Source organism: Tenrec ecaudatus, chromosome 18 (genome assembly GCF_050624435.1).
Source record: "Tenrec ecaudatus isolate mTenEca1 chromosome 18, mTenEca1.hap1, whole genome shotgun sequence".
In the NCBI taxonomy this organism is placed as follows: domain Eukaryota; kingdom Metazoa; phylum Chordata; class Mammalia; order Afrosoricida; family Tenrecidae; genus Tenrec; species Tenrec ecaudatus.
Window position 1 is genome coordinate 37,403,115 of NC_134547.1, and position 21,457 is coordinate 37,424,571.

The 21,457-nt window shown below is 42.7% G+C and overlaps 1 protein-coding gene across 1 annotated transcript in view; it reads right to left on the minus strand.

Annotated features, from left to right (window-relative positions):
- Positions 1-1,567: 1,567 nt before the first annotated feature.
- The window catches only part of ABCC11 (ATP binding cassette subfamily C member 11), a 105,923-nt gene continuing 86,033 nt past the window's right edge, over positions 1,568-21,457 (minus strand). Inside the window, exons 20-29 of the mRNA XM_075536694.1 lie at positions 18,451-18,677; positions 18,205-18,342; positions 17,277-17,463; positions 12,579-12,668; positions 10,423-10,612; positions 8,603-8,762; positions 6,356-6,434; positions 5,594-5,707; positions 1,810-1,974; positions 1,568-1,681 (exon numbers count right to left, since the gene is read on the minus strand). Coding sequence (XP_075392809.1) covers positions 1,568-1,681; positions 1,810-1,974; positions 5,594-5,707; positions 6,356-6,434; positions 8,603-8,762; positions 10,423-10,612; positions 12,579-12,668; positions 17,277-17,463; positions 18,205-18,342; positions 18,451-18,677 — 1,464 coding nt within the window. The remainder of the gene's footprint in view (positions 1,682-1,809; positions 1,975-5,593; positions 5,708-6,355; positions 6,435-8,602; positions 8,763-10,422; positions 10,613-12,578; positions 12,669-17,276; positions 17,464-18,204; positions 18,343-18,450; positions 18,678-21,457) is intronic.

Sequence of the window (21,457 nt, forward strand, 5' to 3'; positions counted from 1 at the left end):
TACCAGGCCTCCTACACCCTCCTCACCACCGATTTGGACTACTTGTTGTTCCCTTGTCCCTGGGTTTGTTAACGCCACAACCTTTCCCCCAACTTCTCTCTCTCCCATGTTCCCCCGGAACTGTCAGTCCTGTTGTTTTCTCCTCCAGATTGTTCATCCAGCCTCTTATTTAGACAGACCTGTGGAGATAATAATATGCACAAAAACAAGACAGAGCAAAACCAAGCAACAATATACAACAAAACAACAAACCACCGATAAAGAACAAAACAAAACACAATAAGAAAGAAAAGCTTGTAGCTAGTTCAAGGACTGTTTGTTAGCTTTTAGGAGTATTTTCCAGTCCAGTCTGTTGGGCACCATGCCCTGGCCCCAAAGTCCACCTTCAGAATTCCCTGGGGCCCTTGCCGCTCTGTTCCCTTGCTGTTCCGTTGCACCCCCTTAGTGTTTTGCCTCAGTGTGGCGGGATCAAATCAGGCACAATTCCCACACTGTGTCTCCAGTATTGTCCCCTCTAGGGCTATGGGTCAGTGAGGGATGTCGTGTCTCAACATGGGGCTGGCCATGTGGTCTTCTCTGTGGACTGGCTTCTCTGAGTGGGAACATCATCCTCAAGGCCTGGTGGGCCAGGATGTGCTCCACTCTCTCCTCCTCCCCCTTCATCTGCTCCCTTGTGTTCCAATCAGATATGTCCCTCTCCCAGAGCTGCAGATTCAATGCTGTCCTTTGAAAAAAATTCTGATGGGAGGGGCAGGTGTCGACATAGTAGTTGGGATTCGGGCCAGCAGAGAAGTTTGAAGGAACATACAACTTTCTTCTAGTTCCTAAATGCTTCCTTCCCCTCTCCCCCTCCCCCCCCCATCAAGACCAGTGGTGTGAGTGGCTATACTGGGAGGGTAGAGGGAGGGTGGGGTGGAAAAGGAATTGATTAAAATGATCTATATATAACCTCCTCCCTGGGGAACGGACAACAGAAAAGTGGGTAAAGGGAGACACAGGACAATGTAATTATTTAAAATAATAATAATTTATAAATTATTAAGGGTTCATGAGGGAGGGGGCGTGGCTAGGGAGAGGATAAATTGAATAGCTTATACCAAGGGATCAAATAGAAAGAAAATGTTTTGAGAATGATGATGGCAACAAATGTACAATTGTGCTTGACACAATGGATGGTTTGTGATAAGAGTTGTACGATCCCCCAATAAAATGTTTAAATAAATAAATACTTTTAAAAAAGAAAATATAACAAATAGGGTGATGTTTCTTAGTTTTACTTTTTCATAAAGTCAGTACATCATTTGTAATACTTTTACTACAGATCAGGGAAAAATTACAATAAACTTTTATATTATCATGAAATTATTCAGCGTATATGTTTAAAGGAAATGCATGAACTCAAATGATGCAGGAACCTATTCCAGGTTATGTTCCCTAACTTTTCTTTTACAACCCATCACCAGTAGCCCTCACATTATTGCATCCCTACTTTCTGGAGGTGGCCATCTCTCAGCAAGAAGGACTTATTCTAAACCTTGGGGACCCTCTCAACTCAGCCTGGCCATCCTCATGCAGTCTTCTTTTCTCTTTTGCTCAAGGAAGAATTGCTCGTGGACAGCAGAGCTGCAAACAATGACCCAGGCTGCTTCTGCAGGACCTCGGGCTTGTCGAACTCCATGATCTAAGAGGCGGAGAAAGGAGGAGAGAGAACCAGGGCACAGCTGAGCTCCGTCCTGACAAATTGGAATCCCTCCTGTGTCAGCATTCTGCACAGCTGGCCTTCCATCAAGCCAGAGAGGCAACTCTTACCTTCCCATTGCCCATGACAAGGATGCGGTCACAGTTCAGCACGGTGGCAATACGATGCGCAATGATCAGCACTGTGCAGCCCTTGAAGGCCTGTCGGATGGTGCGCTGAATCAGGGTGTCAGTCTTGAGATCAATGGAGGCTGTGGCTTCATCAATAAGGATAATCTGGAAAGCACAAAACACAGGTGGAAGTGACCTCTGCAGCTCCAAGAGACCTCGATCTACTCCTGGTTCTACCATTAACTCATTATGAGGTTTGGAGCCTTCCCTCGAGATTTTAGTTTCCTTAGTTGTGAATTGAGAGGGATGAACCAAATTCAAAACCCACTTGTGAATTTCTAGTTATCGTTTACATTACCAAGACATTGTTAGGGTCTCAACCAAGAGCTGATTATATTTTAGTAAAAGAAAACTAAGTTCTAGAAAGGGGGAACCGATCTTGGAGATCTACATGTAACCTCCTCTCTGGGGGATGGGCAACAGGAAAGTGGGTGAGGGGAGACGCTGGGCAGTGTAAGATAAGATAAAATAATAATTTATAAATTATTAAGGGTTCATGATGGAGGGGAAAGTGGGGAGGAAGAGGAAGGGAAAAAAGGAAAATGAGCTGATTCCAGGAACCCAAGTGGAAGGCGAATTTTGAGAATGATGAGGGCAACTTTAATGTATAAGGGTACTTTACTCAATTGATGCATGTATGGATTGTGATAAGAGTTGTATGAGCCCCAATAAAATGATTTATTAAAAAAGAAAACTAAGTTCTTGAAAATTAAAATGTCTTCTTATGCCCGAATGGATGTATAACAATGTTCCCCAGAAGGTGGTGTCCATGTACTCTAAATTCATATGATATGGTTGTAGTGATTATAAACAGTGGCACATTGTTTCTCTTTTAACAATTTCATATTTACTTCATTAATAATATACACTAGAAGAATATGCCTGTCATATGAAGTATGGTTTCACAAATACTGTTGTTTAAAGTGATGCAGTTTCTTAAAAGGGGGCCATAACCTGAAAAGGCATGTGCACACCCACGTCCATCAGCGCACTCACTGTTCACAAAAACAGGAAGACGGAAACAACTTAAGTGCCCGCTAGTAGAAGAATTAATAAAGAAACTTGGCTCCATACATACACTATCCCTTTCTAAAAAGCAATAACGAAACCACGAAGCACCTCATGGCATAGTTGACCTAGTGAACAATATGCCAAGTGAAATTAGTCAATCACAAAAGCACAAGTAATGTAGGATACCACTGTTATAAAGAAAAAAGCGGGGAAATGACCAATATTCTCAAACCACAGGGAACAGACTATGGAGGTTACCAAGGCGTGGAGAGGATAAAGGAAGGACGATGAAACAGGCTAGCAGGTTGATAGGGACAATCCTGGGTGAAGGGGAAGATGGTATTCCAAAAGAGGGAGAAGAGAAATCAAAGGTAGGCGTGGGGGAACAGGCATAAGTTACTCAAGGGTTTGATAAGTACTCTAAACTGTTGAATACAAAATTGATTATCTAAAAGGTAAACTCCCACCTAATTCCCAATTGTTTGAATTATTTTTTAAAAGGAGTATCATTAGCAAATCGTAAAGTTCCTGATGGTTCAAACTGGAGGTTCAAGTCTCTCCCGAGGAGTCCCAGAAGAAAACCATAGCAACCTACTTCTGAAAAGCCACCTACTGAACCTGATAGAACACAATTCTACTCTAACACACTGCGTTGGGCCCTAGCTGATGCCAGCTGAGTTTGTTTGTATTTTTTTAACAGTAAATCACAGATTACCTGGGATACAGATAAATTTGGGAAACAATCTAGAGAAAGCAATGTCCACACTAAACAACTAAGTCACTGTGAAATAAGGAAATGAGAAGTTAAGAAAATGGCACATGCAAATTGAAAATCTGCTGCTCATCTTGCTCAAGAAAGAAGGGGACACCTACCTCCTCTGAAATTTTCTCCCCTTTTGCAGGCTCCTCCCCGAAGAGTTCTGCCTACACTTTTCCCACAGCCCTGACAGTAGACACCAACATTTTGTGCACTTGTAACTGGTTAACCATGCTGTGTGAATGTATATATGTACATGTGTGCATAGGTGTGCATTCATATGAGTGTGGGGAAGGTGTGCATTTGTAAATATGTGTGCATGTCCGTGTGTGTGTGGCCTCAATTCATTTGCTCCTAACTAGCTCAAGCTCTGACACCCAAAACTTCTAACAAAGTATTTTGAATGCTCAAGAAACACTTTTACATTACACTTTTGAATATATATGTAAAGTTTCTCTGGCTAAGCTGTCATCTGGTTTTAAATTCAGATGAAGACAAGGGGAATATTCGGCATCAAAATTTAAAGACAAATATACAGTAGATAATTTTTAAGAGAATAGTTTCCAGCCTCGTAGCTTTTACCAAGGAAAAGAGCATCATCATTTGCTTATAATGGTGGAACATTTCCGCTTACAGGATATCAAGGTGTTATGGGTACCACCTCACCTACACCGTAAACATAACTCGAAGCCAAAAAGTATGGCTACAAGGACTTCAGCTTACACAGGCACGGGTTTATTTCAAACAAATCATGTTTAAGCATGTCTCTGTGATCCCGGATAATGGGAGACAATGTCTCTCAGTAATACACTGGCTTTAGTCTTGTTAGATTGCCTTTAAAAAAAAAAAAAGATCTAAGCAAAAGAGTGGATTCTGAAAGGATCTACTGGGCTAGTTAACTTTAAGGCAGAGAAGTCAGCTTAGAACATTATGGTAACTGTTTTAGGGGAGTCCCAACAGAGTAATATTAATAGTTCTTCTCTAAGAACACAGAGTGATCATGAGGGCTTATTAGGAAGAAGTTAATATTTTTAATATAAATCAATTGATTGGGGCCTTACAGCTCTTATCACAATCCATACATCCCCCCATTGTGTCAAGCACATTTGTTGCAATCATCATTTTCAAAGCATTTTCTTTCTACTGAAGCCCTTGGTATCAGCTCCTCATTTTCCCTCCCTCTCCCACTCTCCCTCCCTCATGAGCCCTTGATAATTTATTTTAAAAAATTTTTTTCATGCCTTACACCAACCGCTGTCTCCCTTCACCCACTTTTCTGTTGTCCATCCCCCTGGGAAGGGGTTATATGTAGATCATTGTGATCGATTAGGAAAACGTTTTAAGAAAATTAGAAAACTGCATTGATGATGAAAAATCAAGGAAGTGTATCGAGGAATTTCTCTTATTGTGTCAATGTCTCTGCTCATTCTTTCAAGATAGCAGGGGATTTCTCACCACAATTTCATTGAGAAACTTCACTCCATCCAGCCTGCTGCCATAACCTTGCCCCCAGCAGACTTCTTTTTGCTCCCAAAATTCAGAGAACATCTCAAAGGTACATCATCTGAGTACCTCAAAAATGCCCAAATTGCCATTTTGGCTTCTGTAAATCAAAGAGGGCCAAAATATTTTAGGGGAAGGACTTAAGAGGTGGAAGCACTGCTTTCGGGAGTGTAGACCTACAGAGAGAATGTGTTGAGAACAGTAGCTTCACAGTTTGATATTTTTGTTTAGTGAAATGTTCTATGATTATACAGAAATGCTTTCTTGACTTACCCTCATACATGTGAAAAGTTATTCAGTGACATGAGTGAGCCTTTGGGATTTTTTTTAAGGAAAGAGCCTGGCACCGACAATCTTGTGGCAACATAAGATGTAGCCAGTGGGGTGTGCCAAGTCAGACATCATCTGTGACTTCTTAGGGCTTCTCAGCACCCCCCGTGGGCGCAGGCTTACCTTGGAGTTTCGAAGGAGAGCTCGAGCAATGCAGAGCAGCTGTCTTTGCCCAACAGAGAAGTTTTCCCCATTTTCTACAACTTCTGTGAACAGTTTTTGTGGAAATTTTGAGATCTGAGGGAAGAAGAGATGCTGCATTGGCCACTGCAGAAAGCGGCTAGGAGCTGACCTCCACCCAACTCTCCTGGCATGTTTTGTAGCACTTCTCTGCCCCTACTCTCCACTCTGGATGATGGATGGCCTTTGTGTTCCATAATTGTGCTTCCCTTGCCCCCTCCTCCAGGTCTTTGCATTTATGAGTTCCTCTGTCGAGAATGTTCTCTCAAAGATCTTTGCCTGGCTGCCCTTCAAAAATTGATCTCAGCTCCGATGTCCTTTAAAAGGTCTGCTCACATGATACAAAGTAACTGCTTCCCATTGAAGTTTCTATTGGTACAATTGCCCTGCAATATCTTACAGCGCTAACTACTACATAAAGGTATTTCACGTACTATGCTGCCCGCTACCTTTATCTCGGTTGAATGTAAGCACTAGGAAGGCAAAGACCTATCCACCTTGTCTTTTCTGGGTACCTAGCACATGGTTAGAGACTGAGATGCATGTCTTTATTTAGAACGCCCAAATCATCTCACTGTCATGTTTTTTAGTTTCTCCCTTAAAGCAGCACCATCAAAAATATCATGTGAAGGGAGCCACCAAAAGATGAAGTCCCCTCTTGAAAAGGTCAGCTAAGACCAAATATGAGGCTCTGGAACTACTTACTGTCTTGGCAAGGAATGTCTTTCCCAAGACATCCCAGATCTGTTCATCTGTGCAGCAATCAAAGGGATCCAGGTTGAATCTACCATAGAAGAGGAGAAAAGTCTTAACAACGTCACTCAATTTTTGAGATTGTTCTCTTACAATAAATCACCAAGAATGATTGGAACTGGATGATTTGGAGATGGTGGAGAAAGAAAGCATTTAGGAAAACCCATGTCACCCCTATGAGTAAGTATTTTCTTGAGCCTCCCAGCACCTATTCCTTCTTCTCCAGGCAACAGACTCCATGCTTTATTTCTACCTCCTCCCAAGCTCAAAGTCCATGCCATTCAGATAGGGCTCTACCACTGACTATAGGGGAGGAGTAAGTGACTCAGGTGTAAGTCAGTCAGCACATGACCATCACTGGCCACCTCGAGCAGTTCAGGATAATAAAGTAACCAATCAAAAGTACCTTAAGCCTTTGGGGTAGCCACTAGAGAAGCGGTTTTCTCTTTTCCACTTGATTGAATGGAATAGATCACTATTTTGCCACCAAGAACAGGAAACTCCAAATATAACTCCCAGATGCCTTTCTTGGGAATATGCCAAGACAAAGCTGGGGGGAAACTGGTCCCTGAAGCCAACTGTGGCCTCCCAGTATCCTGAAGCAACAGAGGCCTTTTGTGCTTAAGTTTTTTGAACTTGGATTTTTCTGCTTCTTGCAGTGGAGAGAATCTTAACTGGTCACCTAATCAACAGGAAATTGGGATTGATCTATGGTTCACAGCTCGTAAACTGGAGTTTGCACAGGAACATTTTCGCCACAGGGCCTGGACAGAAACCTATTCTTCACTTCTGTTTTATATCGTCCCCATTCTGAAAGCCGCACCTTGTGTGTATAAGGTTGGGTTATATTTTTTAAATGTCAGGTAAAATCATCTTGTGCATGATAAGTAATACTCTCCAAAGCATGCTCGCAGACAGGCTCATTTGTAAGTCCCTCCCCCATACAACTGGCAGACTAGTATTTCTCTACTTACAACCATTTCCTGGTGACTTATCAGTGTTAGGTGCTTCAGCACACCCTGACAGGTTGTGATATTTTAACTCAGAAAGTGAGATAGCATCTTAAAGCAAGGGATTTGCACATATGGATGCTCAATAAATGTTAATTTATATTTTTACTACTCATATCAAGGTAAAATCGTACTAGAATACACAGAAATCGATCCCTTCATGGTTTACCATTCCCTTCACACAGCAGTCCTTTTGAAACTCTGGTTCTGTGCACACAAGGTTCACTTCTCTGAACGACTTTTCCGCCAAGTGCACACTACTCGTCATTCAAGACACTGCGCAAATGTCCCTCCTCTGTAAAGCCTTCATCCAGGCAGAGGGAATTGCTCCACCTCTGAGCTCCGTTAGCACTTCGTTTACATCTTTGATCTAGCACTTACCTCTTCTTCTTGTAATTTGTTTGCTTCACTGGATGACCCACCTGTTTATTTCCCCTTCCACTTCCCATACTGTGTCCCCTGTAAAATAGTACTTCTTAATCCCTCGACTAAAACTCTTCACCTTGAATAGAGAGAAGAGAATAAACTTCACCCTGACACAAATATATATGGCAGTTCTAGTGCATATGTTTAATGGTGAACTGACATATGACCAATCCTTTGAGGTATTTAATAAATTATGCCTTGCTTTTGTTTAGAACATAAGAGTTGACAAGTGTTCTTATGTATATCAAGACCTTATTCAATCCTCAAGGACACTTCAGTGCAGTGGGCGAGGTAAACACAAAGAACTCCATTTGCCAGAAGAGATCTGAGAACCAGAAAGTGGGATATAGGTGCAAGGGCACAAGCTAATCAGAGGAAGTCCAGCACTGGAATCCTGGACTTGAGCCCTCGCTCTGCGGTCAGGCCTGTGCATCAGACTGGCACCTGACCTGCTGTTGTTAGCTGCCCTGATTCAAGGCAACCCCATTCACATGGTAGATTGGCTATCAGATCGCTGTGGTCTGGATAACTTTTGGAAGTAGATTGCCAGCCCTTTCTTCTAGTCCATTTTACTCTGGAAGCTCCACTGAAACCTGTTCAGCATCACAGCCACATGCAAGCCTTCATTGATACATAGGTGCGTGAGGTGCATTAGCCTAGAATCAAATCCAGATCTCCCACATGGGAGGTTTTATTTGACTAATCTTATACTCCTAAGAAAACTATACTGCTACACCACCAAGGCATCTGAACTCGCACTTGCCTGATGGTTCCAGAGAGCAGGACAGGATCTTGAGGGATAATTGAGAGTTTAGATCGGAGCGTCTCCAAGCCAATGCTGCAGATGTCCACCCCATCGATGAGAATCCGCCCAGCCGTGGGCTCCACAAGGCGAAAGAGAGCCATGCCCAAGGAGGACTTCCCTGTAGGACCAGAAATAAATGAGGCTCCATTTCCTGAGGGCAGCACAAGTCACATGTGATATTAAAATAGACCCACTCCCCTCCCTAGCCCATTCTTTATCATCACGAACACTGATAGGACAGAAGAAGACTGCAATCTCTGCTTAGAGTGGTGGCCTAACTCATGAGCAGTCTCCCTATAGCTTGCCTAGATGGTCGCGAATGGAGCCCCTGCGTGACATTCTATGCGCATTTCTGTTTTATTTCATACACACAATGGTGCCATTATTTTTCAAATCCCTTGCCAGCATTACAAATTCCAAAGATTCCCAAAGACAAAAATTCAAATGTCACACTTCTTTTACAAACTCAGTAGAACTAACAAACAGTGGTTTCCATCCCCCACCCCACCCCCCAGGCAAGCAGTCAGAGTTGAGTCCTTTTAGGTGGTATGTTCTCCTGTTTGTCCTGGTGCCCTCCCACTCACCCTTGTCATCACACCTCGGGTCCCTTTCACTCATCTATGTCACGTGCCAGACCCCAAAGCCATTTAGGTTTCATTCCCTAGGAGGATAGAGGCTGTGTGTCTTGTTAACTTTTACTCCTCTGTGCCAGACACATACTAGATATGGAATAAAGACAAGCGTCTATTGAATGAATGCAGCCAATAGGACTGAGAGCTTTACTAGGTGAGATCCAGCCCTCTTGGGCCAACTGGCAGTTGAGAAATGGCAAGGGAAGAACACCTAGATTATGATATCTGGGAGTCCTTCGTCTTGGAATCAAATCAGTTCTACAAAGTCCTGAGGACGCACAGGGTGCCCCCTAGAAGGGCAGCCCTCTCAAAGCAACGAATACAGCCACCTCGGCTCATAGGAGGCAAGAACCAAATCTGAGCAGTGTGTCTTTCAACAACGCAAACGGGGAGAGTGAAGATGCTTGGGCAGAATTCTTGAGAGTGATAGAAGAGGATGGGGGATAAAGAAGTTGAGGAGGAGAAAAAAGGGAGAGAAGGAAAGAAGAGACTGATGAAGGGAAGTTTAAGAAGAGAAACAGTTCAAAACCACCAGCCCCTCCAAGTTAGGAAGATGAGGCTGCCCTACCCCCATAAGGAGTGACCGACTTGGAAACTCACAGGATCACCTCTCCCCTGTCGTATCGGACTGCTATGAGTTGGCATCCACTCAACGATAATGGGTTCAGTTTAAGAAGGGAAGTGAAGAGAGAGTAGAAACAAAAGGAGACCTATAGCTTATGCTCTACCCGTGCCCCTTACTCTCCCAGAGCCTCCAGACGAATGGGCTGCCCTTGATCTAAAGCCCTCTTCCCCTGGATTGTGGTCCCTCTTCAAGTCTTAACTCAAACGTCACCTCCCAATCCAGGGCACCATCGCTCAGGTAGCCCACCAACCCAGTATAATTTCACTCGGCTTGTCTCTTTCCTGTTATCACAAAAGCCTGTAATGATTTTAGTTATTTCTTTCTTCGTTGGCAACCTCTCTTTCTCTCCCAGTGGAATGCCACAGCCGCAGAACCTTGGAATTTTGGTCATGACCCTAGCCAGCAGACCCAGCACAGAGTGCAATGATCACTTGCCCAGAACACACGCCTCCAAATTAAACAGACTCTCAAAGACCAAAGGCTAGGACAAGAAAGCCCCACCCCACACCTGCTCAGCTCACCAGAGCCCGTCCTTCCCACGATGCCCACAACTTCTTGGCTGTGAAACGTCACGTTGATGCCTTTAAGGACGATTGGAGTATCGACTCGGTATTTCATCTGATAATCCTGGAAGATTATTTCCCCGTGCTGGGGCCACCCAGGGGGACAGCTCGCACCTTCCGTGACCAAAGGAGCCTCAGGGTCCCTCATCTCATTTTTAAAGAAAGAAAAAGAAATCAGCAGTTATCATCAACCTCGGGCCAGGCCCACCAACCCACTGACCACAGGTGCTGTGTGTGTGACTCTCCCAGCCTGCTGAGCATCACGGTCACACAGCATGTGCGACCAGAGAAACCCACAATAGGTTCCTGTACTTCAAAGCACCCTTTACTCACCTGAAATGCTCATAATGCTGTCCCAGAAGAATGAGTGGCTCAAATAGCTAGCTCCTTCATTGTAGCTTAGAGCACTGTTTCTAATTGTGTATCTGGCTCTACAGAAATATAATACCGAATAACTGAGGACAGTGGAGACAGCCCACCTCAGAGGGTGTGTTTTTTAGCTCAGAGTGCTTGCTCACACCTCTTTCTCTCTAGCCTCATCCTGTGAGGTAGGCATTTTTAGATTCATTTTACAGGGAAGCAAAGAGACTATGTTGCCAAATTTATTTGGCCTACTGGCCTCTTTTCAGGACAAAAAACAAACAAACCATAAACTACTCTGTGCCACCCCACCTCCACCACCCCCTGCCAATTGAAAACTTTTTACTGCAGCCTTTAATCCAGGATAGTGTGGACATCTGCTGTTACAGCTCCATTAGAACATTCTAGTACGGCCTAAAGCTACTATTGCCCACTTTGGGAAGCAGCGCTAGAAGCTCAAACAAGTCAAACCACTTGCTTAATATCACACAGTTTCTGAATGCATGAGCTGGGGCTCAAGCTCACGCCAGCTGGACTCCAAGCCTACTAATTTGTAGAACCCCGGAAAACAAGCAGAGAGACCTGGCTGCCAGTCCTAGCTCCTTTCACTAACAGTGACACAGGCTTGAGGAGCACAGGGCTCTGCCAGCCCTGGCTATGTGATTTTTTAGCAAATGTTCAGCTTCGTCAAATCTCAGTTTCCTCATTTGAATAATTGGAATACTAATTCAATTGACCTCATAAAATTGTTTTGTGATTCTGTGAAATAATTTATATAAAGGGCTCAGTCATAATATCGAACTTTATTAAAGGGTTACTATGGACCAGATACTGCTCTAAGCTCTTTACACTGTATATCATTTAATCTTGGAAATACCCCAGTGTAATAGATGCTGTTATTTTTCCCATTTAAGGAATGGGAAACAAAGAGGTTGAATAACTTGTCCATGGCTACACAGCTAATCCAAGTAGGAAAACATGCATTTGAATCCAGGCAACCTGACTCCAGAATCCATGAGCTTAACTTCCATGACATAAATAGAAGCAATAACAACAATAAGAGTCCTTCTCACTGTCATGGAGTTAATAATGGCCCTTAGCTACCCCCTGCGGGTTTCCGAGACTCTAACCGTTTATGGAAGTAGAAAGGCCAGTCTTTCTCCCCAGGAGCTACAGGGGGTTTCAAACTGCCAACCATGGGGATTGCAGCCCAGTGCGTAACCACTATGGCACCAGGGGTCCGTAGGGTGGGACTCGTGGAATTTGCTCCACTACAAGGCAAAACGATGACAGGTTAAAGCCACCAGAGCTGACTGAAAGAACGATTTGGCAGTCTGCTTCTGAAAACACAGCCTCGAAAATGCTGTGCAGCAAAACTGAGGCTGTCCGCTCTACAGCCGTGGGCCGCCGTGAGTCGGAACTGCCTCGACAGCAACTGATGGGAACTTCTGGTTTATTGCAATTGTTGTAGCCATTATGACGATAGCAATAACAACAATATTAGTATTACTCTTTGGCAAGGTATATAATCTCTCATTTCTATAATGGGCAGATAACTCACAGCAATGCTTTGAGACACGTCGTGTTAGTCAAAAAACAAAAAAAGCCAATGGTATTATACTGAAAAGTTCAGAGAGGTATTCTGGGATAGGTGAGGAGGAAGGGTCTGGAGGGCTGCAGTGGTCCCAGATGTTTCCCCTGGCAGGATGTGGTGCTTTCAGAGCTTTCGCCCTAGAGCAAGAGCTGAAGCCTACCTTCATGTACTGCAGCATCCTCTCCACGGCCATGAAGTGTGCTTCTGCCTCAGAACCCATCCGGGCAGTGCACTGGAAGGTGGATGCCAGCTGGAACCAATGAGAACTGGTAAGAAGTCAAGAGACTACTGAGGTGTTCAAGCTCAAAGCCCCTGGAGACCACTCGGTACCCTCCCCCTACTCCTCAAACCAAATCCACAATAACGGCTAACGTTTTGTTACTGTTGGAGGCTCTCGAGTCAATTCTGACTCATAACCCACCCACCCCTCCCCCCAGAACAACCTCCTGCTCAGTCTGCATCTCCCTCATAGTCATTACTCTATTGGAGTCCGTTGTTGCAGCCACTGTGTAAAGTCACATCATTGAGGGTCTTCTTTTCTTTTTAAAGTAATTAATTAATTTTATTAATCATTTTATTGGGACTCTTACAAATTTTATAGCAATTGTATTAATTATACTTTTACATATGCTGTAGACAGACTTTATACAATAGTTAAATCAGGGGGCTAGATTGGTAGGGAACATTATTTTTATTTATTTTTTTAAGTAATCATTTTATTGGGGAAGGCTTACAACTCTTATAACGATCCATCATTCAATAGTATTTTTATAGCCATCCTTTGGAATTTATTGTTGGATTTTTAACAGTTTTATTGACATATAATTCACATATCATGCAATTCAATAGTTTAATCACATTTAGTAGAGTTTTCTTCGTTCTTTTTTTTAAGGACTAGATAATCCATTTTATTTTTTTTATTATTTTTTTAAACATTTTATTAGGGACTCATACAACTCTGATCACAATCCAGACGTACATCAATTGTGTAAAACACATCTGTACATTCCTTTCCCTCATCAATTTCAAAGCACGTAAGCCCTTTGCATCTTCTGCTTTCCCATCATGATGTCCTTCTCTAGAAACTGGCCACTCCTGGTAACTTGTCTAAAGTACATGAGATAGAGTCTTGCCATCCTCACTCTACGGAAGATTCTGGAGGTACTTTGTCCAAGACAGATTTGTTTATCCTTCTGGCGGTCTCATCTTCCTCTGCATCATAATCCAAACCCATCGACTCTTCTACGTCTTCCGTACTCATTGGTTTGTTGTCCAGCTCGCACATGCATATGAAGCTATCGAAAGTGCCAGACTGGGGTAGGATATCCTTTCGTGACACCAAAGTTACATCTCTGTTTTTTGATACTTTATAGGATCTTTTATAGCAAACTTGCCCAATGCAATACAGCATTGGATTTCCTGACTATTGCGTTCATGGGTGTTGATTGTGGACCCAAATTTTAAAAAAGCACTGACAACTTCTTTTCTGTTTGTCATGATGCTGCTTATTGGTCTAGTTGTGAGGTTTGTTTGCTATATCTTCTTTATGTTATTTATTCTTGGTGTTATCTTTATGCATTTGATCTTCATCAGTAAGTGCTTCAAGTTTTTTTCTATACTCAGCAAGCAAGGTTGTGCTATCTGTAGATTGCAAATTATTAATGAATCTTCCTCCATTCATAATGCTGAATTCTTCTTTATACAGTCCAGTTGATCAGATAATTTGCTTACCATACAGTTTGAACAAGTATGATAAAAGGGTACAAACCTGAAACAAATTTTTCCTTATTTTAAATTAGGAAAAACAGTATCTCCTTATTCTGATGGAATGACTGAATTTTTGTCTATAGGCAGTTTCCATTATGCACAGTTAAGTGTTTTGAAATTCCCATTCTTCACAATTCTATCCATAATCCTTTAAGATCACCAGAGTTGAAATCCCTGCATAGTCAATGAAACAGGAAAATATCTTCGGGTATGCTCTGGTTTCAGCCACGTGTCAGCTGTTATCAGCAATGACCTCCCTGCTTGCATGTCTTCTTCAGAATCTGGCTTGAATGTCTGATAGTTCCCTGTTGATAATGTTGCAACCATTTTTAACTATTTTCAGCAAAATTTTACTTGTCTGTGGTATTGATGACATTGTTCAATAATTTCCATATTTTGTTGGACCATCTTTCTTTGGAATGGGCACAAACGTGATCTCTTCCTGCCAGCTAGCCAGGTATATGTCTTCCAAATTTTCTGCCACAGACAAGTGAGTATTTCCAGTGTTCTGCCAGTTTGTTGAACTATCTCAGGTTGTATCCTGTCAATTCCTTCTGTCTTACTTTTTGTCATTAGAGCAAATTGGACTTCTTCCTTAAATATCATCAGTTCTTGATCACATACTACCTCCTGAAATCTTGAAATGGTTGAATATCAGCCAAATCTGTTTGGTGTACTGGCTCTTGTTCTTCCTTTCTTCCATATTTCTAGTTCATTCAATAGTTTGCCTGTAGAATCTTTCAATCTTGTAACTCAAAGATGAACTTTTCTTTAATTCTTTCAGCTTGAGAAATGCCCAGAATATTCTTCATTGGATCTATCATTATTTGCCCACTCCTCCCTTTCAAAATGGCTAGGTTTCAAAGACCAGGTAATTATGTGAAAATCACCCTTATATAACAATGAGGATGACCACATCAGATTTAAAAAAATGGGAGGATGACTGACTTATTATATTACTGCCCATTTACAATATTAAGTAATAACACAATAAATCATTACATACCAGAAAATTACATTTTATATAGGTGTGAAACCACTGAGAATCATGGCCCAGTCAAATTAGCACATAACAATACCCACCAAAGCAAGACGTATCTTATTAATGCCCAAAGTAATTGGATAATGGGTGTCTTACTACTGCCGTAAATGCAAAGCGCCAAGTAACTAGATAGTAAATGAGGAGTAGGTGTAATCCGTTGTCTTCTCAACCCTCCCTTTGAAATATTTTTAGCTCTTTCACTTCATTACTTCCTTCGTTTGCTTTAGTTTATTTGAGGGCAAGTTTCAGAGTCTTTTCTGGAATCTATTTCCGTCCCTTCTGTCTTTTTTAATGACCTTTTGCTTCCTTCATGTACATTGTCTTTGATTTTGTCCCACAACTCTTTTGGTCTTCCATCTATTCAGGCACAATATGTTTAAGGTCATGCTTGGAGTATTGTGAAAATTAAAGGAAAGAAAACAGCAGCATCCCACAATCTCCACGCATTCTCTCAATAAATTCAATTGGTGTTAAGGTTCTGAACCCAGGCAGATGTATAAATGAGTATCTGTTGCAAGAGGCTCAATAAGGAGCAAGACATGGCCCTATGCATATAAGCATAATGTGTCATCATTGGGAAATGATGAAAAACTCAGTGAGAAATACATAGGAACTTAAGCCAGTCAGAGAAAAAGCCAATTGTATAACCCCAATGGATGGTATACACTGGACCTGTACACCCAGGATTCCATGAATTGGCCCTTGAAGGACAGTATTTCTGTGGAATTTTATAGAAGATGAACCTTAAGTAGCCATTCTGTCTCCATTCCTCAAATGCCTGTGTGGCCCAGTATCAAGGATTTTGGCCATGTTTCTCCAAGCGAGGTACACAGACCTACTACACCAGAATATCCTACAGGAACACAATACTCCTCGGGGTCCTTGAAGCTTCCTCATGGCCCACTATTAAGACCCCAGTACTACCTGGGCTAGACTGGAGCATGTGCCTAGGTACAGCTAAGGGATGAGAGTCCACAACACACAGAATCCAGGAACAGGAATGGGAGTAGCAATACCAGAAGGGTAGGCGGAAGGTGGGGAGAGAAGGGGAGGCAGGGGGAACCAACTGCGATGATCGACACATAACAACAACCCCCTCTCACCCCTACCCCATCCAGGGGGAATGAACAACAAAAACCACAGTGTGTGTGTGTGGGGGGGGAAGACAGTGGTCGATGTAAGATATGAAAATAATAATAATTTATCTAGGGGTCACAAGGATGGGAGTAGGGAGGGGGCTAAAAGAGGAGCTGATAGCAAGGGCTCAATATAAAGTAAATGTCTGGGAAAGAATGGTGGCAACATATGTATAAATATGTTTGATACAATTGATGTGTGAATTGCTATAAGAGCCCCCAATAAAATGATCTTTAAATAAATAAATAAGTAGATCCCAACCTTCTCAGCTCCAGGACTTGACCCACAATCTCTATAGCAGTGCTCCTCCAATGTGGTACTTCTGTGGATTCCACCCTGACCCAAGAATTAATAACATTTCCAAGGATGGGGTCAAAAAATCTTTTAAATTTTTATGCATGTTAAAGTTTGAAAAGCTTCACTCTAGGGAAACTTGCTTTTTTAACAACACCCAAGCCCCTACCTTGTGATTCACAAACATTTGAGAACTTAGGTTATGAACTTGGGTTATGAACAGTAAAGAAAAAAGATATTATCCAGGAAACCAAGAAGTCAGAGTTCTCGTCCTGGCTCTGCTTATAAGACTCTGTCCATTTTGGACAACTCCTTCACTCTTAGTCTCAGTTTCCCCATCTTCACAAGGATTGGGCTCTGTAACCTATAAGATTCCCTTCAATCCCAATGTTCTACAATTTCATGAAGTATCTCTAAATGCAGACTTCTCAGCTCAGAACTAACATCAGGAAATCAAGCACAGAAGCAGCATTCAGAAGGTTATGCACAAAACTCACAAGACGGCTTAACCCAAGTTGTAATCAAAGGCACATGGACCTCTGAGTCTTTCCAGAGGCCACGGGCCTGTGACAAGCTCAGCCTGGAAAAGCTCTGCTTGTCAAAGGCTCCTTCTCTCACCTGCAAGACATAGCTGAGAGCCATGGCTTTATAGGAATAGGTGGTGGAAGAAACGCCGAACGTCACGAACAAGGCTAGCATCAAGGTCACCAGGTTGGTCATGGTCTCAAGTCTCAATGCCACCCATCGAGTGGAAAACAGGAACATTAGCAGGTAGTTACTCTGTGCATCAGTCAGCCTTTTAAACCTGAGGGGAAAAGCAGCCTGAAGACCACGTACGTCTGTCGAACCCAGGGTTCCCCTACCATTAATGCTGCAATAACTACCAGGGTTTATGAGTAAATGACTGGAAGAGAGTGAGTTCTTCAATCGGATCATAGGAGGTATGAAGCCACGACAGCAACTTTGCTACCATGAGAGGACCCTGGAGCTGCCATGGAGTCTCCAAGGTGCTGGCTAACATTAACACCGTGTAAGCCATAAAAGTAAAACAACAGCAGAGTTCCTAGAGACATATCTAAGCCTCTGGGACCAGCCTTATCTGATTTCAGTCTTCCCTCTAGACTCTTAATTTACGTGAGCATATAGGAGCATCTAGCTCTGGTGGTGTAGTGTTGGGCTGCTAACCACAAGGTTGGCAGTTCAAACCCACCAACTTCTCTGCAAGAGGAAAGATGAGGCTTCTGCTCCTGAAAAGATTTACAGCCTCAGAAACCCAAAGGGGGCAGTTCTTTTACCTTTAAAGGGTCACTATGAGTCAGAATTTACTAAAGTGTCAATGAGTTTTTAACAGATGCGTCCTTTATTTTTTCCTAGTCTTTTACTACAAAAAAAACCCCTGAAAACTATAAAACATTAGAATGTTGATTGAATGCACGTCGGTGGAGCCTCTACTTAGATTTAACAATTATGAGTATAATTTTTTCTACCTTCCACTCCACGCCGCTGCTATAGCACCTATTGTCCTCAGATGAACAACAGGACTTACTTGCTGATGAACTCTTCCGTTTTTCCATAGACATGGATGGAGCTCAGGCCATGCAGAGAGGTGAGGATGTGCGAAAATAAAGGAGACCGGCTGTAGTTCTCCAGTCTCTTGAATACACTGATGGCCCTTTTGAACCTCCTGCACCAAGAATAAGAGTGAGTGACCTGGATAATTACACGCGCGGACTATCCCAGTCTCTCGCCCCAAGTCACACATCACTCTCACAAGCGAAAGGATCCCACTCACGTATAAAAAACAAGGCCAATGATGGCCAACAATGTTGCCATCACCAGGATATATGGAGACAGCAAACTGATAATCAACACGATGGAAAGCACCAACAAAGCCAAGAGCAGGAACTCCTCAGTAAGCATAGGCACGATCTGGTCCAGCTCATCCAAGTCTCCAGCAAAGCAGTTCAAGAGTCGGCCCATTGGCGTTGTATCGAAGAAGCTCATGGGGTAGTGGAGAACCTGCAAGATAAAAGTAATCAGATGGTGGGAATAACTGCACACCTGACACGGGACTTGATGAAGACGCCTGCTACCCACAGGTTTTGGAAAAATGCAGGAAGTAACCCACGAGGCTGCCTGGAGGCAGCAGAGAGAAGTGGCTTACAGCATGGCCTCTTGAATCAATTTGTGTGGCCTCCCGTTCTGCTGAATTCCTCCACCTCCAACTGCGTGACCTTGAGCAAGTTACTAAACTCCTCTGAGTTTCAGTGCACATATTTGTGAAAACCAAGATGGTAGCAAAGCCGCATAGCAGTGTGGTGAGAGTGTGGTGAGACATCTGTCTGTGTGCTCAAACACTCTCAATTGGGTGAATTTTATTGTGTGCCTTTTACCTCAATAGACCTGTCATAAAAAAAAAACAGAAAAATGGATGCAGAGTTTTCCTTTGTGGAGGTGATTAAAAAGTTTTAAGTATGAAAAATACTGGTGGTTGCACCACACTATAAGTGTGATTGATGCCACAGGATGGAACCCTTGAAACTGGTCAAAATGGTAAGTTTTAGACTGTGTACACCACGATATAAAGAAAGACAGAGACAGTACAGTGAATTGGCTTAAAGCTGTACTTAACTTGGGCTACGCAGTCCATCAAAACCAGCTCTTATCATTTCCTACACCAGATTCATTTCCACTCAGGATTTCAAAAGATGAGGAGCAGCGATTTTACTCCAACTCTTGGGCCAACTTTCCCTTTGAAATCCCTGGATGGTGAGAACAGTTGTGCTGGTCTACCAACCTAAAAGTTGAGATCACAGCCAAGAAAAACAATAGAGCAATTCTACTCTTTAACACGGGATTGCCAAGAATCAGCACGAGTTCAACAGCAAGGGAATCTGTTTGTAGGGAGGGGGACAGAGAGATTCCTTCCAACATGACATCTACAGTGGGCATACAGTCCTCTGAAGATGAAAGAACTTTTCAAACTGAAAGAGCTGTCACAAAAGTATCTCGTTCAGCATCTAATTTTAAAGATGAGGAAGCTGAGGCCCAGAGGAGGAGAGGTGGTTTAGTGGTTTGTTCAAGGTTACCCAAGCAGTTAGGGTAAAACCATGACTGGAATGGGCCTCCCAGGTCCACGCCCCCCCCCACACACACACCTGCCAAGCACAGCCATGTTCTTCACAGAAGACATTTTTAAAGGCTCCACTGACTAACCAATTTGATTTTCCCATGTCCTCGTATCTCAGGAAAAGGGGGAAAAAATCTTCCAGGCATCGAGTCCTGTTCACAAGGACCCGATTGGACAGGGTAGAGTTTCCCCTGTGGATTTCCAGGACCAACTCTTTACAGGGATAGAAAGCTTCACCTTTCTCCTCGAGAGATCGGTGAGTTCAAACTGCTGGCCATGGGATGAGCAGCCCAACCCGTAGCCACTATGCCACAAGGGATTAAAAAAAAATAAAACAAACTTCTCTGCCAAGGAGTTAATACTGATTCATAGCAATGCTACAGGATAGGGTAGAACCGCCGCTGTGAGTTTCCAAGAGGGTAACTGTTTACACAAGTAGAAAGTCCCGTTTCCCTCCCTCGAGTAGCTGGTGGTTTCAAACTGCTGACATTAAGGAATTCCATCTCAACACCCTTAAACACTAGGGTAGTATCTATGAATGCCAAAACTAATGAAAGGGGTGGGAATGAAGGAGCATTTTGACCGTTAGTAATAAAAGTCCTAGTTGAATGCTCAACCGCTCACCAAAAGGCTGGAGACTCAAGTTCATCTTGGGGCACCTTGAAAGACAGCACTTCTAAAATTCAGCTATTAGAAATTCTATGGAACAGAATTCCACTGATATAGATGGGTCACCATGACATTAACTAGATTCGGCCAGAAAACTAGTCATTGTTGTTTCCACCAAGTTCCACATAACACAAATCTCACTGCAAGTGCCAGCTTCTCTGGCTTGAATTCGTCATCAAGGTCTTCCCAGACTTTCTTAAAATAGCTGATCCATCTTTGAAATGTTGTTTTGTGTGGGGAAGCATTGCCATAAACTTTGTGCAAAACTTCAATGATTTGGGGAGATGTCCACTTGGTTTTGTTTAAAGTTTTTTTAATTAAAATTAAAATTTTTTAACTAAAATGAAAATGTTAAGTTAAAATTTAAAAGTAAAACGTAAAATTTTATATTAGCCCTGATCTCAAAATCATTTTTTCATAACAAAAAAGTATCCTATTTTTAAAGCACCCTAACAAGACTAAGATAAGTGTTATTACTTGCTTTTAGCCATGGACCGATCAAAGAGACAAGTTTAAATATGTTTTGTTTGAAATAAATCCATGCATGTATAAACTGGAATCATTTTTTATTTACCCTCAGACACACCATGGGACACTACTCAGACAGAAAGAGTAGCAAACGAAAAGTTCTAATGTGCTATGACATGGGTAAGCCTTGAAAACATGGTGCAGAAGGAAGTAAATGTGTCACAAAAGCACAAATACTGTATGATCTCATATGAACTAGACAGATATAAAGATATCAAAGGCCCTTGGTGGTTACCAGAGATGACAGGGAAGAGCGGTGGAGGGGAGTGTCTGTAAGGGGCTCGGAGTTTTATGTTGCTGAGGGTGAAAGAAATGCTTCCGAAAAGGACAGGGATCGTGGCAGCACGATATGGATTACACAGTCGTACCTCGGTTCTTGAACGGCTCCAAGTACAAATTTTTCATCACTCAAATTATCGTCAAACGCAAGCAAAGTTGGGCGGGGGCGGGGTAGGGGGGCGGTTGCTCAGGG